This window comes from Mastomys coucha, unplaced genomic scaffold (assembly GCF_008632895.1).
Source record: "Mastomys coucha isolate ucsf_1 unplaced genomic scaffold, UCSF_Mcou_1 pScaffold21, whole genome shotgun sequence".
NCBI lineage: Eukaryota > Metazoa > Chordata > Mammalia > Rodentia > Muridae > Mastomys > Mastomys coucha.
Window position 1 is genome coordinate 47,761,734 of NW_022196904.1, and position 12,014 is coordinate 47,773,747.

The following is a 12,014-nucleotide window of genomic DNA, read 5'->3' on the forward strand; positions in this document are numbered from 1 at the left end:
GTTCTTGATAATGTCAATAAAGATGGTGGAAGCTAATCGCTGGGCAAAGAAAAGAGAAAAAGGTAGGATTTCTGGGTCCCAGGAGAAAGAGGAGAGGACTGGAGAGGGAGGAGGCCTTTTGGCCAGGCTTTGGGGAGAGGAGCAAGAACTATGGAAGGTCTGGGGGCAACTTGAACAGGTGGTGGCCTCCACCCCCACAGAATTGATATAGGATAGCTCATGAGTTTAGAGCAATAGATTCTTCACTCAGCCATTGAGTTATCTGGCAATTTTTATAATATTAAGGCAGTCTGGTGTTGTCCATCCACAACTAAGGTGGGCAGGAGGAGAAAGCAGACAGCCAGAGGAACGGGCATTGAAGAAGGGGTAGTGTTCTTAGGAAAAACACAAGCTGGTGGCTTGGTGGAGCTGAGTGAGACCAGAGTGGCTTGTCTAAGCTAACCTTTGGGGCTGGGTGAGATAGCTATTGGCAGTGGCTGATCTCAGAATACAGCATGGGCAGGCACCAGGCAAGGAGCAAGCATGGTTTTATAGAATTACACACAACAAACATATAAGAAAACATACTAAGAAAGTGAATAAGGATATTTGCATGGAATCTACCTTGTCAAAGCAGACCAAATCATCAATTTTATTTTCTTGATAGTTATAACTCCTCTGTTATAATTCTAGAGTTCCAAATTTAGGACACAACTATTTATTACTTATTCAAACAGTGAGTATGTGTACCAATTGCTCTGCTCCGTCTGATTATTATTGGTAAACGACTGAAATCAGGTGTAGAGCTAGGACCAACATTCACAAGGCCCTTAAAAGAGAGGATTATGACCAGAACCAGTAGTCACCAGAGCCATAAGAGGGGTTGTATGGCCAGATCCAAACATCATCTCACCCAGAAAGAAGGGTGCAAACCAGAAACAGCTGTCATCAGGCCCATTAGGGAGTTGTAAGGTCAGGATCCTTAGCCCTCATGTCTGGAGAAAGCACTGGAAATGTGCAGAGGGAAGGAAGCACGCGGAGATCTGTGGTAGGAAGACACACTGGCTGGGTCTCCCGCTAAGTTTTAACTAGCTTTGTTTGTTTGTTTGCTTGTTTTTCCCCAAGCAAGTTGATCTGAGATTTTCTTACACCTTTCTTAGGGACTTAGTCAAAAATTAAATCTAAATTATAAATTACATGGCATGAGATCAGTTCATTTTTACATTTTTTAATGAACATTTAAGATTCATATACAAAAAGCTAACAGAGCGATAATCCAATCATGAAATATGTACAGGGAAATAAAACAGAAAATAACTCAATTACAATTTCTCAGCGCTGAAGCGGCAGCAAGAGGAGCCGGCGTCCAGAATGATGGTCACAGAGTACTGCCTCCAGAGACCAAGACCTTGTTGCTTTCAGGTTTTAAGATTTTTTTCTTAGTCATTGTTAAGGTTGTTGAGGTGTTGGGGTGGGGTGAGAAATTTATTTTCCACGAAAAAACAAAATTAACTTTGAAGTAGTTGATTTCTTTTCCTTGGGGGAAGTATTTGATTTGCTAATCTAAGACACTATGTGCTTGTCATTAAATTTATCTGCATAAATGTTTGCTTATTCTATTTCTTAATATCAGTTCATGCAGTATTTTTCTAATTTCAGAACAAGAAGAATTGTTAACGGCAATTCGTACTGGACATAAAAGCCCACAGTTTGCTCTTCACGGACAGTGTGTACCTCAGGATCTTTGCCCTTTCACCTGTAAAGTGGTCATCACAGGGATTCCCTAAAATGTTCTGTTGACTGGGAAAAACCGTATGAAATGGCATTCGAAGTATAAAAATGTCATATACTCAGAACAGTTAAAAATATACTTATCTCGTTTGTAAACTATTGATGTTAGGACACTGAGCATCTGAGAGTCAGTCATTGCCTCCCGTTGTTCCAGAAGGCCATTTGTTTGGTTTATGAAGGGGACATCCTTGAAACATTTGAAGTTACACGTAGAAACATCAAGGCAATATTATTTGAACATATTATTAAACATGCAAAATTTCCTGAAAGACAGCGCCCAAACAGTCAGTGTGAGCTTGACCTCTCCTCAGTTTCATTTCTGTGGGAGTGTGGTTTCCTGGCTCTACTTTGGAGAAGTGGCCCCTTTTATCACGGGCTCTCTATTCAAATATGTTGCCCAGTAAACTAAGTTGAAAGTGCCAAACAAGATGGGGAACACAATCCGGGACATTTTGTCGATCTTGCTGATGCTGTTGTACGTCTTTTTACTCTCTGAAGTCTTCTCTTCAGAAGCTTTGATGGAGACTGTGGGTGCATTCCCGGTCCCAGTTGGAGGCTGCTCTTTTGGGATGTTTGGGGGATGGGTCAACTTCCCAGTTGTAAAAGCATTTGTTGACTTATTTAGTATGAGTTCACGTTCTTTTTTCTGCAAAATATAATAAGAAAGTAAAGACATGTCACCTTTCAGCTCCTGGATGAGGGCTCGCAGTCTGTCTTCAGAAGAGACAATGAACATGAACTCAGCACTGGGAGACAGCACTGGGAAAGGACAGGCCTCTGGTAATCCCACAGCAGATGGGTGAGGCTGAGCAAGAGTCCTTATTGATATTGATGTTTGGTATTTCTCAGGAACCTACTGTAAACTGAATTAAGATCACTGTAACAATCATTTCTTTATGTAAGTGTGCCCTTGGGAGTGAATACTCTATGTAGTTTGCGATAAGAAACATTCTAGAGAGTGGCCTTTGGAGAATAATTAAAAGGAGAGTGATTTAAAATGCTGACTACAGTAAGGTGCAAGGTGTATCCCAAAAAGGGCTCCTGAGAATCAGCCATGCAGCTGCTTCCCACAGCACAGTGAAAATGTCTCTTATTGTTGAATATCATTTCTTCTCAGAATGTATAATTAGATCCTTTTGATAGGCATATGTGCAACCACCAGTTCTTACCATTGTGGATCCAGCAAATGTCTTGTGGTCACTGTCTTGTTTTTTGGTTTGCTTCTTTGTTTGTTTTAATTATATATGGAATTCTAAAACAGGGAATAAACTTTATGTGGAAAAATCAGAACCATGGTTACATTTAGAGAGGCGAGGACTGGAGCTGTTTAGAAAGAGATATAGCCGGGCGGTGGTGGCACACGCATTTAGTCCCAGCACATGGGAGGCAGAGGCAGGCAGATTTGTGAGTTCGAGGCCAGCCTGGTCTACAGAATGAGTTCCAGGACAGCCAGGGCTACTCAGAGAAACCCTGTCTTGAAAAACAACAACAACAAAAAAACCAAACCAATAAAACAAAAGAAAGAGATATATTGAATTACTTAATTGCTAATGACATGATAGAGATTTTGGGGACACAGGAGTGTGTGTTTGCAGGAATGCAACAAAGGTATGCCTAATGTTTGTGAATTTCATGTTGGATACATTTTCATCTGAGGGAATTAAATAAATAATAACTCACTCTGAACTTTGGCTAATGATATGCATGGAATTTATTTCAATATGTATAAAAAATAAAATGGGTGATTGATGAAGATAGATCAGTGAATAGATCATAGTGTACAGATCATAAATGGACACATGGATAATAGATGGTTGGATGGATGACAGATAATAGATGAATAGATTGGTAGATGAGTGGATGGATGCTAGGTAGAATGATAGATAGATAGAGATGGTGCATAGATTGTTATAACATAAACATAGTAAAGTGTTACCAGCAGAAACATTATGAACATTACTCTATGTTTAAAAATATATGTAATAAAATATCAGTTTAATTTTCATTTAAATTTCATTATCAATATAATGCCATCTCATTAAATAAAATATAAATAAAGCTGATTGAAATTATGGAAAGCATGTCAGCCAGAAAAGATGTGGAAAGGTAACAAGAAGAGAGCAGAAGGAGGGAGGTGCAGGTGAGAATAAATGAAAATCAAGTGCTGAGTCAGACGCAAGTAGGGAAACCCCTAGAGCCTATGGGAGGGCAGGTGGCAGGAAGAAGTTCATGCTGCAGAAAATCATCATATAGACTTCATGCCAGTCTTCCAGAATATTAGTAAGTGGGACTAACTACTCTAAACAATTTTCAACTTTGAGAATCAGGGAAAGAGCACAACAGGAGACAAAATTCTTTCAATAGGAACACATTTATCAAAATGAGATGTTATCCAAGAACTATATATAAAATAGCTTATTGTTTGTTTGCCCACTGCTTGAGGGCTTTCTCCCACATGCTTTAAATTCTTTAAATGACTTCTAATACCCAATGCAAGTTAACACTGTGTAAATACTTGTTCTTTTTGTATTGCTTAAGTGAATAATGAAAAATCAAATATTTTGAACTATGATTAATTGTATCAAAGTATGGGACCTGCGGACATGGAAAGATGACCACACTGTCCTTCATGGTGAAGGAGAGGCAAGGAACTAGGAGAGGCAAGCATAAAAAGAGGGCAGAATCAGCACAAGATACAGTAAAGTTCAGGTGGGTATGCCTCACATAGAGACCCACATGGATCCCTCCTCCAGAAAGTGTTTGCTGTCTAGCTATCAGCAACATATGCCAGCAGTCAGCAACTTCAAAAACATCCTCAGCCATGAAAAGCTGCCTGGTCCTTTCTAGCCACAATTGTCCCTAGAAGGCAGACCCATGGCTGTGTAACAGTTTCCTGGAGAGATTTAAACCTTCCATGTTGGTGTTTTCTCATTTAGACATGCTTACAGGGAGGGCAAACCACAAGCTACTGGAGCTTAGGAAGCAAACAACTCAAAATACCTCCAGGAAGTCCCTGAAGCTGAACTGGTCTACTGGCTTCCCCTCTGCAAGCATATGTAAGCTGGAAAGATTGCCAAGAGTCACTCTCAGACAAGACAAGGTGTCTCATCAAGGATTAGATCTCAGAAACCGTCAAGACAAGGCTCCAACCAACTGAACTAACTGGAATGGACATTCCTCAGGCTGTTGAGCTGTCTGCAGGTTTTACAATGTGCTTCAGCTTTACGATCCTTTGGCTTTGGTGATCCAGCTGCCTTTGAGTCAGTTGTGATCCTGTAAGTAACTCCTCACTTATATTTCTATAACCTCAGTATAACTCATGGGTTCACTGTGTTGGGTTTTAGAACTATTTGTGGTCAGTTCCCTGTCTTGGATGAATGATGCTTGTTCATGATTCCCCAGGAAGAATGTCACTCAGCAACCACATGTTAGTCAGTGAGGCAGAAGCATCACTTCCACACCATGTGCTCTGACTTGCTTCAGAGTTTCAGTAGGGAATATCTAAGGCTCTACTGAACCTATGCCCAGAGCATCATCATCTTATGTCTCAGCTCACTTCTTCCTCCTTTCTTGGGGATAGGCATGAAACAATGGAGAATGTAGCCTATTTTCTGAGTTTTTAAAGTTTTCTCCGCTTCTAGTGATGATCACCTCACAGCAACAGATTCCAGCTAAGATGCTCATTCTCATGTAGTCCATGAGTCTGAGAGTGTGTCTGACCTGCCTGATAGAATGGTACCTTCACACAAAGAGCCTTTCCAGCATTAGGGTAGGGAACAGCACAGGAGAAACAACATCATCTTGGTGTCCCATATGGCTGACCAGGGGGGGTACACTGTGAGGGTGATTAGCCAAGCTATGTTTGCTTCTTTTGCCACACAAACCTAGAAAAGAACAGTTACATGGAGCCTGTACCAGTTCAAGGACACCCTGTTTATACAAATGTTTCTCCAACACCCACACAGATCATCCACAGTAGCCTGATCATTCAGGTCTCCCCAAACCCTGAAAACAAACAAATAGGTACTGTGAAGAAGCAATTGGCATAGTGGAAAACATACTGGACAGTCAGACGTTAAGTGATGTCAATGAACTTTTAGATTTATAAGGGGAAACCAATGTAGCCAAGAAGGTTATTTGTTGGGAAGAAACAGATGGTGTGGAAAGATGAAATTAAGCAGCCTACCTCATATTACTGGAAGATAGATGCTTGCTGGCTGCCTGAACTCTAAAGGGCCACATGGTGACAACTTGGATGAAGCAGCTCAGTGTTAGCCTATTTTCACAAACTTCCACTTAGGAGTAGAGAAAACATAGCAGTTAGACTGTGCTACACCTCCAAGCATGAGTCCTATTGCCACCGTCTGTCTCCCAGTCCTCTCATACAGCCAACTGAACTTGGATATGGGACTCTGTGAGTAGCACAGGGCATGGGGAATGGACTACCAGCCTTGGAAAAGAGGATAGTCCATGGTAAGGTCAGAATGAGATATCTAATCCCAGACAAGCAAGGGCTGACCCAGACATAACTGGGTTAAGCTCCATGGGGTAGAACCAGATGAACTCCTTGGGATGGAAGTGCACAGGTTTGCCAGCTGGTACGGTTCAGGACAACTAACTCTATTCATCCACAACTCAGTCTGGACTGTCCTTGGACTTATTTAATAGAGGATAGATTAAGATTTCCTTTCCATCTTACTCTGAAAGTACTGATCTTACCTTCTCTCAATACAAAGGACTTGCTCAAATGTCTATTCCATGCATAATGTAATTAGGGGGTTATTATCTGTGGTTTTATTTTCTGTGCCTGTACATTTTCTCATCCTTGTGGAAATGATTCAGCTTGGGGCCTTGGGCTGCTCTTTGCCCTCAATTGTTCCTTCTATTTGGGCGAAATCATGTGTGAAGTATGCAACGAAAGATCATGTGACTGTGTGACACTTCACACTATTATGCATGCTTACAACTGAGTGGGCCAAATCATTCCCTCAAAGCACTAGGTCATTTTGGCTGATGGATAAATTCTATTATGCTGTCTATCCTCTCCAAGACATGCTGGCTACTTCAAAAAAGATATAATGCATGAACTAGGAATAAAAGAACATGCTGTGGTTTAACCGAGGTTAAAACCCAAACACATCATCCCTAGATAGGATTGTTTTTAACAAAACTGACCGGGTTGAGTATAAGTAAGCCATTCAGTGAACACCAGACCTTTTACTTGAATGAAACTGATTTAAAATAAAGTAGACCATGTGTAAGAATCTGCAGAAAGCCTTGCAGGTAAGAGGAAAGAGCATTCTGGAGGGAGAAGCAGAAAGAGATATCCCCTGTTAAATATTTAGAACCAGAATTAGACCCATTTTCTTGGCAATGGACCCTAAAAGGAGGAAGATAATAAGCCATCCCTTACCTTGATTTTAGCTGCTTCCAGGGCCTTCTTGCCATCCCAGGCCCATCCTCTCTTTGTAAAGTAGTTGACTGTAGCAAATTCAATCAGTGCAGAGAAGACAAATGCATAGCAGACAGCAATGAACCAGTCCATAGCTGTGGCATAGGCCACTTTGGGTAGCGAATTCCGGGCACTGATGCTGAGTGTTGTCATGGTCAGCACTGTGGTCACTCCTGATCGATGAGGAGAGGGCAGAGTACAAGATGGGAACAGAGATCAGTGCTCCTTCCCAGAACTCCCTCCCCGAACAAGACAGAACATAGGCCTCTTTCCTTGGCCTTAGCTAATTCCTCCCCAAATATCCCTGTGATTATCATATTTTCAGCAGTGAAAACATTGTTCATTTAATTGCTATCTCTGTCTTCATCTTCTACAATAAAAATTGAGGAATGCATGGATTGTAGTCTGATTTCTATATAACTATACCCCGTTTCTTTGGATCGGTCAGTGAAATTGTTGTTACTTGCAAAGATGTTTGAATGAGTGGTTTGTATCTGTGGAACTAAGGGAAGATTGACACATTAAGAGTGTCAGTGACCTTCACACAAGACTCAGCAGTGTGCTTCATGAAGATTTACTGTGTACCTCATAAGCAATGGGCTGAGACAGAATGATCAGTGCATTCCTTTCTTGTGCATTGACCATAAAGAGATGTCAGAGATGGACAATATCCTTGAGCTAGTTGTGACTCTAGATAAGCACTGCAGTTGTTTGACTGGGAGGATGCATGACTTTCAATTGGAAGATTTGTCAGCCTCTGACCTGCGATAATTTCTCAAAGAGTGTACTATATCCACCATGCAGGAGAGCTGGAGATTTATAGGTACTTAGCAGTGTGCTCAAATTCCCATCCTGTGAAGAAATAGCCCATCTCTGAAGTCAGGACTGGCAACTCTTACAGTCTAGACAGTCTCTCTTCTTACACACTTCTGTGAACATGGACCTGTGTTTGGGATATGGCAGGAATGCACCTGTTATAATGTACATGTTATATACATATATATGTAGCTCGAATTGTGATGCCCTTCAACTTGACAGACTTAAGTCCTAATCTCAGCTACTTAGGATTGTGACCTTATAAGGATCTAGGCTGTTAAGAAAGTAATGACATCATCAGACAATGTGCTTCTTAATCCAGTGTGACTGATAGTCTTTAAAAGAGGAAATTTTGAGTTAATATGCATGCACACACAGGAAACACTGGGAATGTGCAGCCATAAGGGAAGACTCCTGGAACAGAATCTCCTTCATAAGACTCAGGTATGAATCAATCCTGCCAGCCTCTTAATCTTGGGATCCCACCCTCCTGAGACAGCAACACTATGTTTCTAAGCCAGATGCTGGTAGAACTCTGATTCAGAAGTCATGTGGAAGTCATGTGGAACCAGTGGAGCACTAGGAGCCAAAGGTGGTCCCTCATCCGGGAGACCTGCAACTCATAGAACATGGAACCAATATAGAATGAATACTCAAGGAAGCATTTTGATTTTATATTTTGATTTTTCTTAATAATACAGCCAGTGACATATGCTGAGCACATAGTTGAGTAAAGACACTCAAATAGGCCTCTCTACTTAGGTCGTTCAATATTTGATCATGAGCTGAGAACCTCCAAGAGGAAATAGACTATCACAGGCAGTGTGGTGCATACTTTCACTTACTTAACTAATAAATGTCCACTATGGAGTTCATTAGGCCCATCAACTTGGTGAGTAAGTCATGGCTATGAGTCAATCTCCACACCTTGATACATATTCTACGTTGAATCTGGGTAAGGAACTGAGTAGTGATGAGCAGGGGTGTCAGGGATTCTTACATAATATCATCAAGATAAGGTGCATGCAAATGCTTTCCTATTGTGGGAGGAAAACTAGATGTAAGAACTACTGTGTGAACTGTATTTCACAGCACACAAAACTACGAGCCTCTGTTGTTTCAAAAGGTCTGCAAATTGCCTTTAACATCCCTTCTTAACTGGGAAAAGAGTAAGTGCTGTGCTTCAGACAGGTGTCGGCCAAACACTCCTCGTGTTAAAGGTTACTTCTACAGCTCCAGGTGGTGGAGAGTGGCATATAGTTTTCCAGTCACAGGAAGGATCATGCCCTAAAAGGGTATTTGGGTCTAGCCCTAATTTGTTTGTGTCTGTCCTTTTCTTTCTTCGCCTCTGCCTCTGTCTCTGTCTGGCTGCCTCTCACTCTCACTTTCTCTCTTACACATACATAGGCACAGGTACCCATGCACCAGCCATGAGGTGAATATGTTTGCTGTAATATGCTGCCTTACCACAGTCCCAAAACAAATATTGACAAATAACTACAGAGTAAAATATCTCTAACACTCTGAGCCAAAATAGATAACGAGCAGGGGTGCCAGGGCTTCTTACATAATAGACTCAAGATAAGGTGCATGCAAATGCTTTCTTATTGTGGAAACCTTCTATTACATCTTCTATTAATCTTCTGTTAAGATTGAGTAACACAGGCACTGTGTAAGAAAAAGCTGACTAGTGAAGTGAGCTTCAAGATGGGAGACAGTCAAATCCACTAAGGCAAAGACTCTCCTAAGCTAGATTCTGCTGTGTCTAATGTCTTAGGGTCACACAATGATGCTTTTTCAGATTGTTCTTCAATAGTATTGCTACACAGCTATTTCCTCTGAATTGAAACATTCGTTCCTGGGAAGCCCATAAAACTCTGGAAGTTGCCCTGGAAACTTACAAGTCTCAGGAAGCTTAAAAGAAGAAAGAGAGACAGACAGACAGCTTATCAGAGTCCCAAGGCCTTTCCTCGAGGTTATATAAGCAGGGAGCGATTACCATGGGAGGGTAGGCTCATTATGGAACTACCTGCATGCTGCCAGGGATGCAGTTCTCCTGTGTCATCCGCTTGCTCCTGTAAGCAAACCCCAACCTATGACCCATAAGTTACCGTGATAAACTCATTGGTTTAACAAGGCAGGCTTGGATGGAATAGTTTCTTTGGTGTGACACTGGTGTCTCAACTGGCATGAACAAACATTTCTCATGCCACCCCGGAAAAGCCATTCACTAGTCATCGTTTAGCTTCTGTTGAGGATAGGTTCAGGAAGTACCTCAGATTCCAAAGCACATAAACATTTGAGCCTCTTATAAAAAATACCACAGCCTCTGCATAAAATCTTCAGGCTGTCTTTTATATATAATGACCCATGTTTAGATGCCTTATAATGCCTTATATAATGCGATCACCATATAAAGGTGTTAATGTACTATCTTTTCAGGAAATAACACCAAGTTTGTACATGTTTAGTACTCCATCGATGTTATTTCAAATATCTTCTATCTGTGGTTCTCTGAATCTGAGAACACAGTGTCTACAGTCACAGAGGGCTGAATGTGTCTTGCTCCTACCATGTGGAATACAATATACTAGTGTACATACAATGGAAGGACAGGATTTTGTTGAAGATCTTAAAGTAGTATGTATATTTTAAAGGGAACTGTATGAAAATTCAAAAATAAATACCTGATAATCACTGGGAAAATTACTACTGTTCCCAGCATAGGATTGTAGCTTGGTGGCAAACTACTTGTCTGCCATTAATAAGTATCTGGAGTTGACCTCCAGTGGAAGGGAGGGAGGAACAAAGAAGGGAGGGAGGAAGGGAGGAATGCTTATAATTTAAAAACTCCAAAAGATCTTCTAGTAAGTAAATGTTTTCAGAAACGGAAATAATAATCAAGCAAACAAATATTCCCTAAACTATCATTCAAAGAGAAATCCTGCCTCTTAATCTGAAAAGTTTAGCCAGTTGCTTCATTTTTTCCAAGGTCACAGTGAATAGGCAATAATAAAAGCACAATAACTATATTAATCAGCTTCTTGATACTGCCACAAAATACGTGAGATAATTAACTTAAAAAGAGGAAAGGTTTGCTTTGGTTTACATTTGGGGGGTTTAATTTATGTTCAGTTGGCTCTGTTGATTTGGAGCCCAAGGAAGAATAGCTAGCCATGATAGGAGAATGGAAAGGATCAACGTATCTCACTTGGTGGTGGCTAAGAAGTTAAGAGACTAGAGACCTTTCCTCTTCAAAGTAAAGCCCCTAAAGGCCTGACTTAGGCTCCGTCACCTAAAGCTTCCAACCTCCAAATTCTACCAAGAGGACAGATGGTACAATAACTGTTCCAGTGTCTTAAGCCTTAACACCTGGCTCTCAGAACAAGCACAGGGTGTTCTACAAAACAGATGTTTGGAGGAATTGAAAACAGCATGGTGCTATGCCGCACATCCTAAGCTCTTGAGACACAACCTAACTGGAAAAAAAATCCTGTAGTGAGAAAGAAGAGCTTAGGCAGCTGCTGACCCACAAAGCCTCTCTTCCTCCTCTCCTGCTTAATCAATAACAGACCCCTTAGTCTGTAAGAAAAGTCTCTCACTGCTTGGATGGACAGACCTCTTAGTCTGTAAGAAAGGCTCTCTCACTGCTTGGATGGACAGACCCCTTAGTCTGTAAGAAAGGCTCTCTCACTGCTTGGATGGACAGACCCCTTAGTCTGTAAGAAAGGCTCTCTCACTGCTTGGATGGACAGACCCCTTAGTCTGTAAGAAAGGCTCTCTCACTGCTTGGATGGACAGACCCCTTAGTCTGTAAGAAAGGCTCTCTCACTGCTTGGATGGACAGATCCCTTAGTCTGTAAGAAAGGCTCTCTCACTGCTTGGATGGACAGACCCCTTAGTCTGTAAGAAAGGCTCTCTCACTGCTTGGATGGTGTAAGCCCTTCTCAGCTTTTCCTGAATAAACTTGCCTACT

At 41.3% G+C, this 12,014-nt stretch overlaps 1 protein-coding gene across 5 annotated transcripts in view; it reads right to left on the reverse strand.

The window, feature by feature from the left end:
- Window positions 1–1,191: 1,191 nt before the first annotated feature.
- Window positions 1,192–12,014, reverse strand: part of Gabra5 (gamma-aminobutyric acid type A receptor alpha5 subunit) — a 106,354-nt gene continuing 95,531 nt past the window's right edge. For all 5 annotated transcript variants that reach the window (XM_031386831.1, XM_031386829.1, XM_031386830.1 and 2 more), the window contains 2 exons: window positions 7,184–7,395; window positions 1,192–2,416 (listed from right to left, as the gene is read on the reverse strand). In XM_031386831.1, coding sequence (XP_031242691.1) covers window positions 2,114–2,416; window positions 7,184–7,395 — 515 coding nt within the window. In that variant the 3' untranslated portion in view covers window positions 1,192–2,113. The remainder of the gene's footprint in view (window positions 2,417–7,183; window positions 7,396–12,014) is intronic.